General features: G+C 42.6%; 1 protein-coding gene across 1 annotated transcript; it reads left to right on the top strand.

The window, feature by feature from the left end:
* The first annotated feature begins 10,201 nt into the window (after positions 1-10,201).
* camkva (CaM kinase-like vesicle-associated a) lies at positions 10,202-21,208 on the top strand. Its single transcript, XM_085354374.1, has 10 exons — positions 10,202-10,296; positions 14,996-15,127; positions 16,369-16,443; positions 16,580-16,718; positions 16,870-16,990; positions 17,097-17,172; positions 17,292-17,428; positions 19,618-19,696; positions 19,807-19,894; positions 20,927-21,208. Exons 1-10 carry the CDS (start codon positions 10,202-10,204, stop codon positions 21,206-21,208), a joined length of 1,224 nt encoding a protein of 407 aa, XP_085210500.1.
* Positions 21,209-21,805: the final 597 nt, after the last annotated feature.

Here is a 21,805-nt window from a genome sequence, read left to right as displayed (position 1 = left end):
CATGGTTGTTTTAAAGATACCTGTTGTGAGATTTGTTAGTGCAAAATGACTTGCACTACAGTTTCTTCTATCAAATGGCACCACACTGCAAAATCCTTGTCCCTAAGAGGCTGTTACTATGGTGACAGCACACGGACAACATTGATGTCAGAGCCAATCTTGCAGTTGTATCGAGCATGTGGACATACAAATATTCAAATGTAAACACGGGTGTGGAGTAAATACATATTCTACACATGTTGCAATCCTTCATTATACATATCTAAAATGACCTGCTGTCCTTCAGCTCCTTTGACAATGAATTAGATTTATATAACACTTTTTTGGACTTGCTGACCACTCAAAGCACAGGGAAGTATCACGTCTCAAGGCTGTCACACTAGATTCTTTATGACTGTTCTAGACAGTGTCTCAAGCACCCTGGACACTCTCCAAATATCTTTTATCTAATAATATTGGTTTTCAGGAAATACAGAGGCCTCACTTTTGATGAAAACTCCATGCAGTCTTGTTAATTTTCATTAGAAAAGGTGCTTCTTTTGCAGCACTTTTAGTGGGAGTTGTATTTCTGAGCTCTTTTGGCTTTAAATGCTTGATTTTCCACTTTAAAATTTAATGGATGGCTGGAGAGAGGATTTTAAACCTATAGTAGTTTATAAATTTTGACAACAGTATATAAAATTTCAGGATTCAGATTTGTGATACAGCACAACTTGTACTCCTAAGACAACCAGAATTCTGGAGAGCCATATATTACAGGGAGTCAGAAAAGAGAGAGTAGGTGGTTTTGTGGGTAGGTGGGGAGCAGGTTAAAGATGCTCCACCACACTCTTTCCAGTTATCCCAATGGCCTTTTAGCGGCATTACTCATTTTCGGAAAGGAGAGACACTCCTGTTATATAAGGCAGTGCTACAGAGTCTGCCTACAATCTAAAATCCCTGCAGATCCTCTGCATACCTGTACATAATTGCAAAGTTACTTATGGTGATATCTGTTTTCACTGCACTCAGCGAGCTCTAAAAATGACAGATTTCTGTTGTCTAAACTAACTAAACTTTATATGCATTAAAAATATGAGCGGAAAGAACCACGTAATAGATGTTTATTTTCAAACCTGCGCATTTTCAGCAATTTCACCATGACACACAGCACCCACACGGTCTGTGAAGAGGTTGAGGATAGCACCTGCTCCAGAAGTGTGTTGTTAATGTTATTTCTACCTCATGTAATCACCTCTTCAGAGGCTTGAGTGAGCCCTGTACCAGTATCAGCTCAAGAGATGAAAAACAAAACTGTGCTTGGTGATCCTTTTTTTTTCTTGCACAGGTTAATTTTTATGTTGTGTAGCAGCTCTGGATAAGGGATACAGTTAATGTACTAAACTAATCTTGTGTTACTCACTTTACTGCCAGTTGTTTCCCAAAGATACTTTGGACTGGCATTCTTGTACTCCCTGGCTTTCGGTTTGATCTGACAATCGAGCTGCATGGACATAAACCTTCAATCCAGTTCATCACAGCAAATTAAAAGGCATCAGAAATCAATACACTTTAATAAGTTGGTAAAAATGGATATGAATGCGCTCTGTGGAGAAATAAAGGAGAAAGCATGTTGCCTCCTAGTCAGTTGCTTAACATAGCAGGTGGTTTTTAACATGAGTATAGGCTATACTCTGGAAAATATATTGGAAAATATATCATAGACAGCTTGCAGTTTTTGTGAAGTTGAAGGTACTGCCCTAGTCTCGTTGATACATGATGGAATTGTGCTGCTTGTGTTTGAGATGTTTTCCAGTCAAACATCTTGCAGGATTACTTGATCTTTGATGATGGTACTTTATCTATGTATCTTCCTGCAACTCTAATTTCATGACTAAATATGCTGTTATTTGGTTAACCACAAGGTGTACTGAAAGTTCACCCTAAAGGTAGGCTGCACCCTTCTTTCTTCAGGGATGAAAGAAATCTAATGAAAGGAAATGGCCATTTAAAATGGAATTACTTCCAGTCTTCCTCGTGGAAGTAGCAACGAGATTTTCGTTCTATTAAAAAAGAAGCTTTTTTTCCCCTGTTCCTCCAAGCCCCATTTTGAGACATCTCCCTAAATATACTTTGCTTTCAAAACATAATTGATGCAGTGGTGCACGTATATAGTGCTCCAAACACTGCTACACAGTGGGTCGCACTCGCGCGCACACACGCTTCCCCTCCTTTCTGCATCATAGTCCGCGGTTACCATCAAACGTTCACGTAATACTCCCGTGAATACGCTGACTTGTTGGAAACGCTCGAGTATCTTATATCTCTGTGATAGCACGCTGGGACATCAGTGGATGCATCCAAAGAAAAGTGAAGCCGCAGTCAAATACTCGAATATTACGCAAAGACTTGGATTACCGAGTACCAGTTGACTTCGTTGAAGGTAAGTGAGTACAGTTTGCGTAATTTGGATTAGTGTCATAAGACTGCAAAACACTGAAAACAAAAACGATAAGTGAAATTGTTGAGGGATGTTCTCCGAGGTTTATTTATTCAGTAACGCGAATGACCGTCTTTGATACCAAAACACAACACAGCCGAGATGTTTTGAAAACTTTTGGAGGAATTAAACATTTTGGTAGGAATAGCAGACATTCTCACGTGATTTCAGAAAACAGCAGGATCGGTGACATCGGACGAACCTGTGCTAAGCGCATTTTTTGAGCTATGCATAAACTGTTAAACCTGCATGAGCTACTGGGCTGTCAGTGTATTCCTATAGGAAGACTAATAACGGTGAAATCGGTTTTGCTGCCGATGGCAAGTTTGCATATACTCTTCATTATCATAACTTAATTCAAAATCTAAAATTTTGAAGCGGTAGTTCATAGACTTGCTCAAACTGCGCTCCAGATTTACATAAGGCGTCTTCTCCCTGCACTCAGACTGCAGTACTTCTTCAGTTCACATTTTAACAGTCTCGCGGTGTCCATGCCTCCTTGTCATTATTTGTCATCTTTTCACAGCCAGCGAGCTTACAATCCCCACTTACTTTGGCCACCACTTCTTACACCCCAGAAGGAGGGAGAGTGCTTTGACGTTTTGAACACTTTCCCAGAAGAAGCACAACAGTCCAAGTGACTGTCTCCTAGAATAAACCATTTTTAAAAAAGAAAGCCATAAGGGTGCCCTTGTATACCTGTAGTGGCTCTTGAAAGGATTGCAGTGACGTGTCATTTTAGTCATTACGGATTTGGATCAATTACACAGCATTAAAGGAGTGGGAATTTGTAATTAGCGCACAGAAGTTTGGAAAACCTGGTGCAGAAAACAAGAGACTTGATACAATGATACAGTGATAAGAGATGCTGTGTTTAAATGCAGAATTTGGAAATGCATATTAGAATGTGCATGTATGAATATCCAGTATTTACATATATTTACAAACAGAGATGTAGACACACCACACTCTGCTTTGGTGGTTCTTCTTTCCAAGAAACAGTAAAAGATTCATCACTGAGAAGAGTGTGGAAAGGGCTTACCTGAAGAGAGCTGTGGTTTTCAGTTCATGTAGCAAGCTATACACTGAATTTAATATTTCTATGCAGTGGTGCATTCCAGTAGGTTAAAGTAGCTGTCTGATAACTGGGTCATACACCGCTCTGGTATAGTGTCAGAGTATTGTGGTGAACAAGCTTCAGTATCTTTCTCGATTAATTACCTCGGTTAATATTTTTGAAGTTTCGTTCTGTAAACTCTTTTAATAGAGTTTCGGTCACATGAAGTGGCAGTGGTTTTGGGGAGTAATGCCAGTGAGAGCACAGAGAGCTGTTCTGTACAGACGGTGCCACAATGCATACTGTAGCTCTTGGAAACCATGGCAACAAAACAACATCAGAAGAAAGTGGTAAGATGAGCCAGTGATGCTTCAGAAAAGAGTTGAATGGTACGAGTCAGTGCATTGCACAAGCAAGCACAAAAAAGGACTGATTCATACTCAACAATTTTCTCCACCTCATTGGACCTGCCGTTCGAGGAGGGGTGGGGTTGGGTGGGTTGGGACAAAACAAACACTTTTCTTTCGCCTGTGTTCATTTCTGCCTTAATGTGTCGGAAAATGAAAAATGTAAATGTGTGCTTTGCATTCACAGCTAGCAAGAGGGACATTTTTATCATAAATGAAGCATTACAAGCTATAAAATTTGGCTCAGATATTATCACTGCCATCTGCCCCCTGTCACCAAGCAGTTTCCTTTGAAGAGCCTCAGCTGTGGCCAAATCCACAGCTCTGGCCTGCTGCCACTGTCTCACATGGCTTTGACAAACAATCCAATTCCAAAATAGCAGCAAGAAACATTTATTTAAAAATGAATATATAAATAAATAAGGAATAAATAAGGACGCTTGTAGTCATGTCTGTAAAATGTCACGGGCAAACCTAACAACAAAAGCACAGTAAAAGAAAAAAAATGTTCTCCAGACCCCCCCAAAAAAAGGTTTATGTTCTTCCAAACTGCCTTCAGAGGTTGTCAGTTGTTACCTCCTACACAAACACACCCATTACATTGTGAAGTATGCGTACTAGTGGTCTACTAGAACATAAAACAAGTAAACAAGGCAACGACAGTAAATAGTATCCGTAAAATGAACGTCTGCTTTGGGGAAAATCGGTACGCATCATCCAGTTTCCATCACAGTTGTTCAACATGACTCAGCATATCAATTATGCTGCTTAGAAGACCAAAAGAGACAAAGCTTTATTACAGTGAAACAACATGCAGTTATAAGATGGATTATAAATACAATGTCACTGCAGGAACATTGAACATATAATGTCTTAGTATTTTAGGGTTTATTAGATAATAGTTTATTTAATAAAGCAAAATGAGTGAAGCATAACGCATAAAAACACATGAAATTACTTCATGTACATATTCATGATGCCAATTCATTAAATTACAAAAAAAAAAAAAGACAATTGCAAGCTGAAATCAGTAAATTCATGAAATCTAATTTTTATTTAGGATGTTTTTAAAATTAAAATTTATAAACTTCTGGCATTGTGTTGAACTCAGTATTTTAACACATAAAATAAAATATCCAAATCTTTTCCACCCAGCTCCACAGTCATACTTTTTTTTACTTACTGAATGCAGATGATGGTTATTATTTTTAGCAATATTTAAACTTAACACGTTCATGCCATTCAGGCACTGCAGCCTAGGTGAGACTGCTTAAAAACACTGATTATTTTAAAATTCTGATACATTGCTGTCATTTTTAACTGCTAGAATATAATGCATAATGCAAATTTCCAGGCTTTTTTTTCTTCTCAAACTCACATCAGCATGAGCAGAACAAAAACGCAGACATGCCTCATCCCTCAAAGATTTTATTTTGAATCATAATAGTCCCCTAAGGTTAGGCAGTGTTGTGCAACTGCTGGAACGCAATGTGAAAAAGTGCCATCCATCCTCATTAATCTTATTCTTCAAAATTAGACCGGTGGTAGGCAGCTGAGATGTGCCCTAGGATGATATTTACAGACAAAGGCTTATATTTTAGTACCCTTTGTGGCAGGACCATGTCCAGTTGGTAATGTGTTCCAGATGTATGTAATTTATTTTCCTTAATAAAGGGTCAGTGGGAGCATTATGCGACTGCAGCTCTATGGCTCAGTGTACTCACAGTTTCATTTTTGTAACATACATACATTTCATCCCACTGTCACTATCAATAAAACAAATGCAACTCCAGCTAGTGAATAACAACAACAAAGTCAATGAAAAGGACAGAGACCTAAACACAAATTGCTTCTTGGTTTCTTGTCAGATATTATACATCACATTCAAGTTCAGGGGGATCATTTTTTCTTTTTCTTTATACATTTTTGACCTTTTTGTTCACTTTTGTTTAAATCCCATTTCAGCATAGAAATGGGAGTTTTTTGTGTTTGGTTTTTAATGTTGCAAAACCTCTGTAAAAAAAAAGATGTCTATTCAAACCCCACGCATCACGACTGTCAGCTTTGTAGGCTGTATATTAAAGTTGTTATTACTGAAAACAAAATAACCTGAGCTACTACTTTATGCTACCAATCAGCAGCTGGACAGTGACATCTTTTTTTTAAATTTTTTATTAATTTGTTTTCTAATCACACCGTTCTGCCTTTGTCATTATTCACCAAGGGTGTCGCTAGTTATATTTTTCTTTTTTTAAGTTGAGCTCAGCGACTTAATTTGAGACATAATTTACATCCCCATTACTGAAGAGCACTTCATTCAGCTCTTTCAAAAAGCATAGATAAAAGACCCCTGACTCAGCAATAGTCAAGTGTCTTCTATCTTTTTTTTTCTGTCTTCTGCTGAAGAACTGCTTCTTATCTCAAAGATTGCTTTGAAAGGGGAAAAACATGTGCACACAAAATTCTGCCCAACTTGCCATATTTCTGTTTATTGTTTGCTGAGCCGTCCTGTGACTCAAGCTTATGAGAACAGGTGTAGGGATCTGTGATTCATTGTGAGGTCTGATAATTGTATTAACTGGTCTGACATCCGCCTTACCTTCTAATTCTGCTTGGCATTCATGATATTGTCTGTCTTTCTGCGGTAGCTATTGTCTGTGTGGTGAGAAACAGAGGCCATGAGATAAAATGCGTGTTTCTTAAAACTCTGGTCAGACCTTACTAAATATGCTTGCGGCCTAGTTTTTGTTCAAGCCCTTTTATAAGTGAGGGTAAATAAGATCATGAATTCTGGTTGAATAAACACAAACAATGAAAGTAAGATGTGTGCGTTTGTGTCCTCACGTACGTAGTATGTTTTCTTCCGTTGGTCTAAATGAGCCTTACAGGACTGGTGTATGTATAATGAAAAGAAATTATTCTGATACCCAGACAACAGAGTTGTATCAATCTGAGTGAGAGAAAATGCTAATGGTGAGTCTGGGTATTATTCTTGTCAGATTGATGCAGAGGATGTGATTTAGCTTGGGCATATCTTTCAAACGCTCCCATACTCTAGAAGTGAAAGCTCGCCCCTTTAGGACAGAGGAGAGCCACGCTGTTGTGTTCTGCATTTTCACCAGGCAAATGGTAAACTGAAGTATGGAATTGTTTAGGCTAGAGCTCTGCAGGAGGAGATGGATCGCGTGCTTTTAGTTTGCAGCACTCTCGGTCTTTCACTCACCCCCCAGGAAACATCTCCTGCTTCCGCACACTGAAGAAAAAACACAACCTTGAGTAAAGTCTGGGATGGACTTAAATAACAAAAAAGTAATGGCTGAAAAGAAGAGACTTGATCCCTTTGGCTACTCCAAGTTGACCCCCACCTTCACTTTAGCGTGCTCAAAATAAAAGTGGCCTGTTTGTAGTCAAAGAGTGGGTGGATTACTTTTTACCACATAAGTAACAGTGACTTAGAAATGCTGGTAACTTGCATAATGTGTCCGCATTCCTATTCACACACAATTACATGGTTCTTAAATTAATAATAGTTGTACTGTAACTACCTACTGCATTGCTTACCCTAGTACTAAGGATATGAACCTCATGCGTCAAAGATTTTACAGTACATACAGGTAGAGATAGAAGATGTGTAAAAAATGCAATAAAGGTCATCTGCTGAAGTCTAATAAAGGATGCTGCATTTTAGAATTGTTATCAATTTGTTTACTGAAAGAGCACTTTGCAAACACAAAATCCAAGCGATAAAGAAGTTGGAAACTGTGTCTTTCCACTAAACCACTAAATAGCCTTATGGTGACATATTAACCTGACTTGTGTCATTTCTTAGATTGCTTAAAAAGAAGCTAAAATTTGGAATATCGCTAGAAAAGATAAGGCGTTCAGATACTGCAGCGTCACTATCTCCCATAGATGTCTTTGGAGAGTCTCCTTGAGAACATTTGGTCACCTATACCATCCCAGTGTCTTCGACTCGAGGGTGCTATCTTGATTCACAATTACTCTTAAGCAATACATTGTTAAAAAGTGCACTGAAAGAACATCTTCTTAAAATATGTTACACCTTGCTGTACTACAGATATTACTGGATGCAGCAGCCGGGAGAAATCTTTATCTCTGGTCTTGACTGAGGCTATCACTCAACACCTCAGTCAGAATTTTTGTACTCCCACTCTTCTGCACTGGCTGCTACTTCCATTGTAAGGCCTGCCAAAAAAATAGTCTGTTATCCACACACAGATCCTATGTCATCAGTAATTTTAGCTGGCAGTTGTGGACTTGTTCAGCCGCATCAGCTCAGGTTATCAGAATTTAAAGTTATGTGTAATTTCAAAGCAAAGTTTGAGTTCTAACCTAGAATTGAAACCAGAAGCCCAGCTGGTAAACACTTTGACCACCAGCTGCTTGCACTGATCTCACAAGACAGAAAGTCTCTAAGCAAAGTAGATAACTAATTCAAAGCAAAGGCGAGACACAAAATGCCGTTGCTCTGAGAACACGTTATAGCAAATGATCCAGTGTTAGATCACTCTGTGTCCATAAAAGTGCTCCAATTTTCATGATGAAAAAAAAGCAGCGGGGTTATGTAGCCAGGCTGTGAAATTGGCATAGAAACCTGTTAGAGGAATTCATGTGGGTGAATTTAATTTATTGGGCTTTTTGTGGCATACAGTTGGAAATGCCATCCTGCATGCAGTCATTTATCCTACAGTTAAGGATTTATGTTGTTATGTATTTGTAAGCTCTGTTATTTTGGTCATTAGAGAGACCAGTGCACTCAAAGTGTTTTGTATTTATGAAAGCTGTAGGTTATTTATGATGTATGATTGACATATTTAGTAAAAGTTTTTTCCCATATACTGAAAATTCTCATATTTATGTTGTTTATCTTACAACATATCGAGATTTGTGTTATAGAAAATTAATTGGTGGTTCAGAACCTGGGATTTCTGCAGAACTGAGTTAAATAAAACCTGCATGAAAATACACTGGCAACCTGTCCAGGCTGTACCCAGGATTTCAGCTTTTCACTCTTTCGTCCTGTAACATCTCTGATGGGCTCCAATCAGTCAATCGCCACCCATGCATGGATGGATGGATCACATACATGATGTGTGTGGAAGCTGTTGTTCACGGAACATGGAGAACTAATACACATTGTTGGAACCTGTCAGTGTTTTGACTCAAACCATAAAATCGCTGTATAAATCACAGACTATATTATTAGAGTCTAAATTGTTTTACATTACTCTGTTGGTGTCCTTGGGAAGATTGACCAAAAAAGATAAGCATTTAATAAATTATCCTATGTGATTTCACATTTTCCAGCATTATAATATTTGTCTGACACACAGTTACGTATTCGAACGAAGGCACTGAACTTCTTTTTGGGAAGCCATGTGGCTTACACTGCATGTTATTCATTAGTTTTGTGATCATAAACTACCACTTATTTTGTTGTAGTACAGTACTTGGACAATAATATTATTCTCTAATAGATTTTCTCGTATATTTTCTTAATTCTTATAATTGAATTCTTCCTACTGGTTGACAGTGAACATGTACGGGTTTATATGTTAATATTGTGGTGTTTTCTCTTGTTATTTCAAAGCCAACAGGGCAACAGCTTTTCCAAATTTTAAGCAGTTTAGCATATACAAAAGCAGAAAAAATGTCAGCTGTTGCACAAGGTCAGATCCACCTGAATATTCTTTACTGCAGAAAACAGACAAATGAAAGCTGCTGCTCCTGCAGTACAGGGCTGACTCACTGCAGGATGGAAAGAAGCACGCTTGCCGGTCTCACTGAGTTCCCCGAAGAAGATTACTGAAATTTTTAATTTTTATGTTGTGTTTCTCTTGTGGTAATTTGAAATAATTTGCTCCCACAAGCTCAATTATGCCTGCCTAGTCTCAGATGTACAACCAAAAAGATTCCAGAGAAAGAGAGTTTTGCTTCCTGCAAATGTGTGCACTGATTTACTGCATTTACTCATTTAATGCTAAACGCATCGCTGAGAAACCATTCCCCCTATTTCTTTTAGGGTCATTAATGAAACAGTTTATTTCGTTCTCAAGTAATTTTTAGCACAGCTTTTAAAACTCGTGTGCAATAATGTTGTTTACAGTATTTAGCAAATACTATGTACTATGCCGTTATCTTTCAAAACAAAGCTATACTCATGTTATCTCTTCACTTATTACCCATCGTTGGCAGGTTGTGTTGGCAAGATATTCCCCGGCTAGGGCACGAGCTGCCATGCCATTTGGCTGTTTGACACTCGGGGAGAAGAAGGATTACAACAGTCCCTCAGAGGTGACCGACAAGTATGACCTCGGACAAATTGTTAAATCGTGAGTAAATTTTTCCCTATCTGAATGCTGACAAGTGTGTACATAGTAGGGATGGACCGATCCGATATCGCGTATCGGTATCGCTCCGATACTGACGTAAATTACTGGATCGGATATCGGAGAGAAATAAAAAATGTAATCTGATCCATTAAATATCACAAAAGCACCTCACAAAATTTGCGACATGGCATAACTCAGCTCAGAACCTTAGCACGTCGGAGCAGTATGCCTCACGTGATAGAGCGGCTGTGGCGTGCGAGACCTGTCGGCGGTCTGATTGAGCATTTGTGTCAGAGGTTGTGTGCGGAGGCGTGGAAGAGATGACCCAAACGCTGGACTCACAGTGCAGAAATGAAGAGGATTTATTGGAGGGTGAATGAACAAAGCAGGAACGATGGAGTGACTGGCTGGCTGAAAGACTGGAAGGATGGCTGGCTGACTAGCTGAACATACAGACGGAGACGACGACATAACATCAATGACACGACAGAACTGGTGAAACCGAGGAACTTAAATACACAGGTTGAATGATGACAATGATTGGAAACAGGTGAGTACAGAGCTGAACATAATCTGACTAATGACATGGAAGACAAGCTGACACGGGGAAAAAACAGGAAGTGAGAATATTAATGTGGCGAACTAAACTGAACATGAACAAACTGAAATCACTGGGTCAACGACCCAGGAACCCTGACAGTACCCCCCCCCGCAAAGGCCGGCACCCGACGGCCAAAAGAACGAAAAACCAGGACAGGGCGGGCGGAGGGGGCCCAGGACGGAGGGACGGAGTCCACACAGAGACAGTTCAGGGGGCCGACCGTGCGGACGGCGACGGCGACGATGACAGCGCTGGTCCGGGGGCCGACCGTGCGGAAGGCGACGGCGACGATGACAGCGCTGGTCCGGGGGCCGACCGTGCGGAAGGCGACGGCGACGACGTGGACGCAGTTCGGGGGGCCGGCCGTGCGGAAGGCGACGGCGGCCACTCAGGCGATGACGGTGCAGCTCAGGGGGCCGGCCGCGCGGAAGGCAGCGGCTCTCCAGTGTCAGGCGTACTGGCCGAGGCCCGGTGGGCACAGGACCAGTCGAGACGGGACCAGTCAAGGCGGGACCAGGCGAAGCACAGGCTGAGGCTGCAGCAGACGAAGGCTCTGAGGCAGAGGCCGGGCGCAGCTGAGGCAGAGGCCGGGCGCAGCTGAGGCAGAGGCCGGGCGCAGCTGAGGCAGAGGCCGGGCGCAGCTGAGGCAGAGGCCGGGCGCAGCTGAGGCAGAGGCCGGGCGCAGCTGAGGCAGAGGCCGGGCGCAGCTGAGGCAGAGGCCGGGCGCAGCTGAGGCAGAGGCCGGGCGCAGCTGAGGCAGAGGCCGGGCGCAGCTGAGGCCTCTGGCCGAGGAGCGGCCGGGCCAGCGGGCGCGGAGGCCTCTGGCTGAGAAGCAGGAAGGCTCACAGCTGGCTCTGGGTGCTGTGGCTGCAGGTCCGGGAACTGAACGGGATGGTGGACAGGCGACTGGGAAACAGGAGGCGACTGGACAGGCTGGAGGACGGGCGACTGGGGGACTGAGCTACAGGAGACTGGAGGACGGGCGACTGGGGGACTGAGCTACAGGAGACTGGAGGACGGGCGACTGGGGGACTGAGCTACAGGAGACTGGAGGACGGGCGACTGGGGGACTGAGCTACAGGAGACTGGAGGACGGGCGACTGGGGGACTGAGCTACAGGAGACTGGAGGACGGGCGACTGGGGGACTGAGCTACAGGAGACTGGAGGACGGGCGACTGGGGGACTGAGCTACAGGAGACTGGAGGACGGGCGACTGGGGGACTGAGCTACAGGAGACTGGAGGACGGGCGACTGGGGGACTGAGCTACAGGAGACTGGAGGACAGGAGCAGACTGAGCTACAGGAGACTGGAGGACAGGAGCAGACTGAGCTACAGGAGACTGGAGGACAGGAGCAGACTGAGCTACAGGAGACTGGAGGACAGGAGCAGACTGAGCTACAGGAGACTGGAGGACAGGAGCAGACTGAGCTACAGGAGACTGGAGGACAGGAGCAGACTGAGCTACAGGAGACTGGAGGACAGGAGCAGACTGAGCTACAGGAGACTGGAGGACAGGAGCAGACTGAGCTACAGGAGACTGGAGGACAGGAGCAGACTGAGCTACAGGAGACTGGAGGACAGGAGCAGACTGAGCTACAGGAGACTGGAGGACAGGAGCAGACTGAGCTACAGGAGACTGGAGGACAGGAGCAGACTGAGCTACAGGAGACTGGAGGACAGGAGCAGACTGAGCTACAGGAGACTGGAGGACAGGAGCAGACTGAGCTACAGGAGACTGGAGGACAGGAGCAGACTGAGCTACAGGAGACTGGAGGACAGGAGCAGACTGAGCTACAGGAGACTGGAGGACAGGAGCAGACTGAGCTACAGGAGACTGGAGGACAGGAGCAGACTGAGCTACAGGAGACTGGAGGACAGGAGCAGACTGAGCTACAGGAGACTGGAGGACAGGAGCAGACTGAGCTACAGGAGACTGGAGGACAGGAGCAGACTGAGCTGCAGCAGGTGAGGGAACTGACTGGAGTGAAAGCTGAACAGCAGGTGAGGGAACTGGCGGGAGTGAAAGCTGAACAGCAGGTGAGGGAACTGGCGGGAGTGAAAGCTGAACAGCAGGTGAGGGAACTGGCGGGAGTGGAGATGCTAAAGGAGGAACAGAGGTAGGCGAGGCTGACGACGGAGCTGAGGTTGGTGGCTGAGCTGATGACTGGGTTACCGAAGGGGACAAAACTGCAGCCTGGGCTAATAAAGCTGGGGCCTGAGCAGGGGACAGTTCAGCTAATCTAACTAGGGATAGTGCGAGGGCGTGAAAGGCTGGGTCAGGAGGTGGATGAAGTGGTGAGGTAGCCGGTGGACCGGTTAGCTCTTCCAGGCCTCCAGGGAGGTCAAGCTGGGTTCGGGTTGCCCTCAACCTGGGCGCTGGGACGGGCACGGAAGGTGGCTGGACACCAGTCACCCCCACCTGAGAAACAGAAGCAGGTGTGGAGGTAGACCGGGTCGCAGCTGCCCTCCTCCTGGGAGCTGGCACTGGTGTGGGCGTAGACTGGGCCCCCGTGCTGGTGGGAAATGGCTGAACACTGGGTGTGGAAATAGTGACGGTGTGTGTTACTGGCAGGTTTATTGGCGATTGTTCTGGTTTTCCTGCCACCACTATTTACAGTCTTTGGAGAAGAGCAGAAAAACTCTTCCCAGTCCACGTCCTCGTCTAGGAGGGAGACTCCCCATGAATCAGAAGTGAGTCTATGGTGCGTTTCAAGTGAGTAGTCAGATGGTGAGTGCGAAAAACAGTCACTGGAGCTCACCATCGGGAGTGGCTGAAAGTAGTCCGTTTTATGGCGACGTGTGCGCCGCTTTCTCCGGGAAGAGGCAGCAGGCGGGGTACACAGCCGAGCCTCTGGCACGGGAGCCTCCATTGAGCCGAGGTGGTAGGCGGAGCCGCTGTGCCATGGCGAAGTTGAAGGTCCGGTGAGTAAAACGGCTGGCGGGCGAGCGAGGAGCGGAGCAGCGGGAGAGCGAGCGGCCGAAGCTTGGCCTGCGACGCCCACTCTCCGCGGCGAATGCTCCGATGCAGGTGAGGCAGCAGGTGGAGGACCGCGGCGTCTCCGAGGTCCGCCCAGAGCCAGACGAGTCCCCTCAAAGACGTGCTCCCTCTCTGAGAAGAGCCGCTGTTTCCACCTGAGCTTCTCCGCCCAAATGGAGAGCGCTGCGTCCTGCCGCTCGTAAAGGTCCGAGTCCGCTGGGTCAAAAGCGTGTCTTCTTGGCACGGGTCGTGTCATTCTGTCAGAGGTTGTGTGCGGAGGCGTGGAAGAGATGACCCAAACGCTGGACTCACGGTGCAGAAATGAAGAGGATTTATTGGAGGGTGAATGAACAAAGCAGGAACGATGGAGTGACTGGCTGGCTGAAAGACTGGAAGGATGGCTGGCTGACTAGCTGAACATACAGACGGAGACGACGACATAACATCAATGACACGACAGAGAACTGGTGAAACCGAGGAACTTAAATACACAGGTTGAATGATGACAATGATTGGAAACAGGTGAGTACAGAGCTGAACATAATCTGACTAATGACATGGAAGACAAGCTGACACGGGGAAAAACAGGAAGTGAGAACATTAATGTGGCGAACTAAACTGAACATGAACAAACTGAAATCACTGGGTCAACGACCCAGGAACCCTGACAATTTGGAGCCTCGCTACGTGCTGCCAAACCGGCATTTCATCTCCAAGAAAGTTATCCCAGAGAAAAGTAAAGCAAGTGTGTAAGTTCATCTCTGAATGTTTGTAAAGCATTCCCACGTTAAGCTTAACAACCGATATTTGGAGCGACTGCCTCTTCTCTCCCCTCCCTCTCCTGTTGCTACTTCAATCATGAAACTGATCAATGATCAGCTGATCAGCTTTTCTGTCGCGAGTCCGTCTCTCTTGTTTGTTTTTGGCCCACAAACAGTTTTATTCATTAAAAAAATACACTGTATCGGATTCATATCAGTATCGGCAGATATCCAAATTTATGATATCGGTATCTGTATCGGACATAAAAAAGTGGTATCATGCCATCTCTAGTACAGACTTCTGAGGAATTTGACTCATAATATGATATATGTTTGCTTTTTTTCCATATTGACACAGAGAGGAGTTTTGTGAGATATTCCGGGCGAAGGACCGGAACACCTTAAAGATGTACACATGCAAAAAGTTCCACAAAAAGGATGGACGGAAAGTCAGGAAAGCTGCCAAGAATGAGATTAAGATCTTGAAGATGTAAGTAAAGTATGGCGCTGCTCATTTCAGAGCTTTAGGGGTGTGGAAGCCACCTGGCAGTGAAGCAAAGCTGATGTGAAATGACCATTTATCTCTGAGTTCAGCCAAAAATACCAAAAAGGGGGCATTGTGGTGAAAAAGCCAAAATATTCAAGTTTGGTATATTGCAAAAGTGACAAACAGAGTAAAGTCAAGTAAAGTCAGATTGCAAGTTTCATACATATTTGTTTTTGCTTAAAGGATAAGTCCGGTGATGTTCAAAATTTACTTACCATCTACCAAGCTGAGAAGTAAACTCCTTAATTTATCCTTTTAATATATATTTATTTTGCAGCCAAATTATGACTTATGCCTTTTTAACATATTGAAAATCTGCTAAAAAAAAAAAAGAAAAGAAAAAGAAGAAGAAGAAGAAGAAGAAAAAGAGAGATCAGTGAGCATAACTATTGCAGTAGATGGCATGGCATTACCATAAACATGGGTTTATCCCACATGGACTGCTTTCGTAAATGTTTATTAGAGCACAAGAGGTGCAGCTTAAATCTAGTGTTTACTGATGAGTAAAAAAACAAAACTACTGCTCATCACTTTAAAAAAATAAAATAAAAGTAGTGTGTTAGCTGTGCTTTAAGATGAGGTCTTCATTAGTGACAAATGGGTATTGGACCTGACAAAATTAGAACTAAAAACATTTTTGGTCAGGATTTTTTCATTGGGTCTCCCACCATTCTTATCCTGTAAAATGTTATTTTTAAAAGCCTGAGATTCTATGACACGTAACATTCGGTGGGCCTATTGTGATGTCTAAGGACTCAATTGTCACATTTGCATGAAAAATAATACATAATAAAGGTCAACATACCAGCAACTGACAAGAAATTATAATAACAATCAGCATACTTGGTCCCAAATCAGTTTAATAAGGAATTCATTAGATGTTGATTATTTATGAACCCAGAACTGACATATTATTGTGGTGATTTGTCATTGCTTGACTAAGGCCTGCACTGTTTTAGTTGGTGTTCTAAAAATTCACCCTCTGATGAGCTAGACCGTGGTGATGCCATGCTGGCAGTTTTTGACGTAATGGAAAAAACTGCCTGTTGCAGTTACACAGCTTTACCTTGTTTTATGCTCTTGTTTTACAGAGTACCACTGAGATTTTGTTATCCTTTCTGACTCAGTTATTTCTCATGTAACCTCACCTACGTCACTGCATCTTTCTCCTGTTCCCTTCAAAGGGTAAAACATCACAACATCCTTCAGCTGGTTGACGCCTTCGAAACAAAGAAAGAGTACTTTATTTTCCTGGAGCTGTGAGTAGTTTTGGGGCATTTGTTGCTCACTGTACCTCTTCAACTCTCACAAAAGAAACGATTTATTGAATCTGTGAAATGTTTTAGAGTATTATCAAAAAGTGACGTACTAAATCTAGGTGTCCTTTTTTGCCAGTGCTACAGGCAGAGAGGTCTTTGACTGGATCTTAGATCAAGGCTACTACTCAGAGAGGGACACCAGCAATGTTATGAGGCAGGTGTTGGAAGCTGTAGCTTACCTGCACTCTCTGAAAATCGTCCACAGAAACCTTAAGGTACTGCACTGCTGACACCTAGTGAAAAACAACAGCATGTCATCACTGGCCAAATAAATTACTGTATGCAGGGACCACCTTGTAATAAGGTTGCATTCATTAAGATCATATGCTTTCTATGATACAAACAAACTTTCATTTCCTTAACCAGCTGGAGAACTTGGTCTACTTTAATCGCTTGAAGCACTCCAAAATTGTTATCAGCGACTTCCAGTTGGCAAAACTGGAAAATGGACTCATTAAAGATCCATGTGGGACTCCTGAATATCTTGGTGAGTAAAATCAGTTCAGATCAATAAAATTCATCTTGTACTGCTTTAGTTTTTAACTATAAAGTGCAAACCTGCCAAAATACTTAAAACCTGTTTTTGCTGCTAGCCCCTGAAGTGGTGGCGAGACAGAGATATGGAAGACCTGTGGACTGCTGGGCCATAGGTGTGATCATGTATATACTGTAAGTGGCTCATAATGTGCTTAGAGTATCTTGTATTACAAGTTTTGTTTTGTTTTCTTAAGTTAGAGTTTTGTGGAAGAAAGTCTTATTCTTTTATCCTCATTTTTCTACCTCATTAGTTTGTCTGGGAACCCTCCTTTTTATGATGATGCTGAAGAAGATGACTCTGATAATCGTGATAAGAATCTTTTCCTAAAGATTTTGTCAGGGGATTATGAATTTGATTCCCCATACTGGGATGATATTTCAGACTCTGGTAAGAGACACTCAATGTATTTGACTGTACAACCTTGTTTATAAAATTTTTAAAAAAAAGTTGAGATGCTGTGTAAAATGTAGGAAAAAAAACAGAATGCAAACAAAAAACCAAACAAAAAATCCTGTATGTTCTCACTTAGGGATCAGGACCATTATTTACCTCAGCCTCAGACAGCAGGCATATACAGTGGGGCAAAAAAGTATTTAGTCAGCCACCGATTGTGCAAGTTCCCCCACTTAAAATGATGACAGAGGTCAGTAATTTGCACCAGAGGTACACTTCAACTGTGAGAGACAGAATGTGAAAAAAAGAATCCATGAATTCACATGGTAGGATTTGTAAAGAATTTATTCGTAAATCAGGGTGGAAAATAAGTATTTGGTCACCTCAAACAAGGAAAATCTCTGGCTCTCACAGACCTGTAACGTCTTCTGTAAGAAGCTTTTCTGTCCCCCACTCATTACCTGTATGAATGGCACCTGTTTGAACTCATCATCTGTATAAAAGACACCTGTCCACAGCCTCAAACAGTCAGACTCCAAACGCCGCCATGGCCAAGACCAAAGAGCTTTCGAAGGACACCAGGAAAAGTATTGTAGACCTGCACCAGACTGGGAAGAGTGAATCTACAATAGGCAAGCAGCTTGGTGTGAAAAAATCAACTGTGGGAGCAATCATCAGAAAATGGAAGACATACAAGACCACTGATAATCTCCCTCGATCTGGGGCTCCACGCAAGATCTCATCCCGTGGGGTCAAAATGATCATGAGAACGGTGAGCAAAGATCCCAGAACCACACGGGGGGACCTGGTGAATGACCTGCAGAGAGCTGGGACCAAAGTAACAAAGGTCACCATCAGTAACACACTACAACGGCAGGGAATCAAATCCCGCAGTGCCAGACGTGTTCCGCTGCTGAAGCCAGTGCATGTCCAGGCCCGTCTGAAGTTTGCCAGAGAGCACATGGATGATACAGCAGAGGATTGGGAGAATGTCATGTGGTCAGATGAAACCAAAGTAGAACTTTTTGGTATAAACTCAACTCGTCGTGTTTGGAGGAAGAAGAATACAGAGTTGCATCCCAAGAACACCATACCTACTGTGAAGCATGGGGGTGGAAACATCATGCTATGGGGCTGTTTTTGTGCCAAGGGGACAGGACGACTGATCCGTGTTAAGGACAGAATGAATGGGGCCATGTATCGTGAGATTTTGAGCCAAAACCTCCTTCCATCAGTGAGAACTTTGAAGATGAAACGAGGCTGGGTCTTCCAACATGACAATGATCCAAAACACACCGCCCGGGCAACAAAGGAGTGGCTCCGTAAGAAGCATTTGAAAGTCCTGGAGTGGCCTAGCCAGTCTCCAGACCTCAACCCCATAGAAAATCTGTGGCGGGAGTTGAAAGTCCGTGTTGCTCGGCGACAGCCCCAAAACATCACTGCTCTCGAGAAGATCTGCATGGAGGAATGGGCCAAAATACCAGCTACTGTGTGTGCAAACCTGGTAAAGACCTATAGTAAACGTTTGACCTCTGTTATTGCCAACAAAGGTTATGTTACAAAGTATTGAGTTGTATTTTTGTTATTGACCAAACACTTATTTTCCACCCTGATTTACGAATAAATTCTTTACAAATCCTACCATGTGGATTCATGGATTTTTTTTTTTCACATTCTGACTCTCACAGTTGAAGTGTACCTCTGGTGCAAATTACTGACCTCTGTCATCATTTTAGGTGGGGGAACTTGCACAATCGGTGGCTGACTAAATACTTTTTTGCCCCACTGTATATGCAAACCTCAAAACTCAGCACTGTCTAAATATTTTTGAACATACTGCCATAAAGATGTTAGACAATGGACAGAATCCAGCAGTGTGACTCTGTACTAAAAGAGTCAGTAGCAATCACATGACTCGAATCAGACTAGTTTACTACAGCTGTCTCAAACTGCTACATCCGGCTGGTCTCTCTAAAACACATCCTGAGTTGAGATGTTCAGGTCATCTGCACTCAAGTGATATGTAAACCATATGAATTCACACAACTCCTTATCTTTTTTGGAAACAAGGTTGCATGTATGTGTGTCTGCAATAGGCAGATTGCAAATGATGTGTCCAAGGTATAAATATTTTTTTATATTATTTCTTGTTTGTTTGTTTATTTTATTTGTATTTTTTACAGCCAAAAGCTTAGTGGCATCTTTAATGGAAGTGGACCAAGATCAGCGATTGACGGCACAAGAAGCCATAGCCCATGAATGGTAAAGAACCAAAATCAAATGTAAACAGTACCATGAATACAAGTTAAATTATGAAGTTGATGAATAGATTGGCACTGGAGGAAAATCTCTCTTTTGTTACTTATTTTCAGGATTTCTGGCAATGCTGCCTCAGATAAGAACATCAAGGATGGCGTTTGTGCACAAATTGAAAAGAACTTTGCCAAAGCCAAGTGGAAGGTAGTCCTTCATATGAAGTATACATCATTAAATTAATGCTGTAATGTAATTACATAATTAATGTAATGTTTAGTGTATTACATACATACGTTATATTCAGTTGTGGCCCAGGATCCAACTAGCAGGCTATATCTAGTTGTATAAATTGTCTAAAACATATTTCTTTATCCATAAAATGACTCTTATTTGACTCTGTTTCTTAGAATAGACACACTTTGATGGTACCTGCTTGCTTTCAAACTGTTGGTTGTAGCATTTAAATAATGCTCAGTTGGTACCAAGGGGCCCAAAGTGCCAAGAAAATTACCGCAGACTGTTAAACCACCAACGGCAACCTGAATTGTTTACACAAGGAAGAATGCTTTAATGTTGTTTACACAAAATTATGAACCTACAATCAAACAGGCCACTTTTTCCTAATCTTCTATTGTCCAATGTTGATAAGCCTTGTGAAAAATGTATCCTCGGTTTCCTGTTTTTAGCTGAGCGGCGTGGCACATGGTGTGGTCTTCAGCTGCTCTGTAGCCCATGTCGTTCAAGTTTTGATGTGCATTCAAGACTTGAGTTACTGGTTCCCAGTATTGCTCAGTGGATCAGAATCAGAATGGCATTTATTCCAAAGTTTGTACACAAATTAGGGATATTTTTTGGTGTCATGGTCCAAAAAAAGGGTTCGACAAATAGAATACAATATAGATTATATGTTTTATATGATTTATATTACATGATTATATATTATATCTTATATTGTATTATAAATACACACAATATAAATATATATAAAGTACCTACAGATATTAGAATACATCTTGTATGTAGGTAGAGCACAATGCACAAAAGGATATTGCCTACATGTCTAAATACATGAAGATACTGTCATGTGATTGATTTTTGCATTAATGAGTAGTTGAACAGTTGTGCCTAATGAAGTGGCTAGTGAAGTTGCCAATGATGAGCACAAGTGAAAAGATGGACTAATGTATTTCCTTGTATGTAATCATCTTATATGAACTACATTTTCGTTACTCACAGAAAGCTGTTAGAGTGACTACTCTCATGAAGAGACTTCGAGCATCTGAGCAGGGCGATTCTGGGGCCACGGGGGCTCCAGCTGACCCCAACGCACCAAGCGGTGCTCCTGCTCCTCCAGCAGGTGGCAGCGACGGCGTTGCCGCCAACATGAAAGGTGGTTGCAGCGAAAAGGCTCCGGAAACACAGACTGCACTCTCCCTGCTCAGTGCAGCCAGACAGGAAGAGCAGGCAAGGTGCAATGGTGATGTTCCTCAAATGTTGCCACAGAGAAAAGGAGACTAGGCCTCAGTCAAACACGTAAGGAGGAGCAACAATCCCATGTGCAGTACAGCCAATAAATCTGGCATCATGATATTGTGTCTTTGCCGTCTAAGTTTGCATTATGTAATGACTAGTCTTTTCAATAGTGTTCGCCACTCTCCCTTGTTTTGTTGCAAAGTAGGTCTTCTGTTGTGTTTGTTTTCCTTGAGAACTATAAAAAACTCACAGCGTAGTTTAGTGAAATTAACTCAACTTTATTCAACCTGCCACTGTATATAGATATATTTGTCTTTGTTTTGGCAAATTGCTACTTTAGCTTCAGAACTTAAAATCCTGAGTTTATATCTTGTGGCCTAAAATTATGAGTTGGTAATTTAACGATACTAAGGTTTATTTCAAAATAAATATATAGAGTTGTATTTAAAAGTCTCTCCAAAATAGACAGCAACACACCATCTCACAAGTAATTGAATATAAAACTAAAAGTCCAAATAATTATTTTTCAGCCGTCTTAAAGATTTCAAACTTGTACAATATGAGTGGTATTCAAATATTTTATAAAATACAGTGGATTCAATTTGACACCATGACTACTACCGGGCAACTTTTGACAACTTA

The sequence above is a fragment of the Diplotaxodon limnothrissa genome, linkage group LG5, assembly GCF_057381915.1.
Source record: "Diplotaxodon limnothrissa isolate DT_005_m linkage group LG5, D_limnothrissa_male_GT1.1, whole genome shotgun sequence".
Taxonomy (NCBI): domain Eukaryota; kingdom Metazoa; phylum Chordata; class Actinopteri; order Cichliformes; family Cichlidae; genus Diplotaxodon; species Diplotaxodon limnothrissa.
Note: the sequence above shows the minus strand (reverse complement) of the source record. Positions and strands in the feature narration are given on the sequence as shown.

Coding starts and splice junctions, on each gene's coding strand:
- camkva (XM_085354374.1), top strand. CDS start 10,202: ATGCCATTTGGCTGTTTGACACTCGGGGAGAAGAAGGATTACAACAGT. Junction 16,719..16,869: donor TCGTCCACAGAAACCTTAAG/GTACTGCACTGC, acceptor TTCCTTAACCAG/CTGGAGAACTTGGTCTACTT. Junction 17,173..17,291: donor GGTGTGATCATGTATATACT/GTAAGTGGCTCA, acceptor CTACCTCATTAG/TTTGTCTGGGAACCCTCCTT.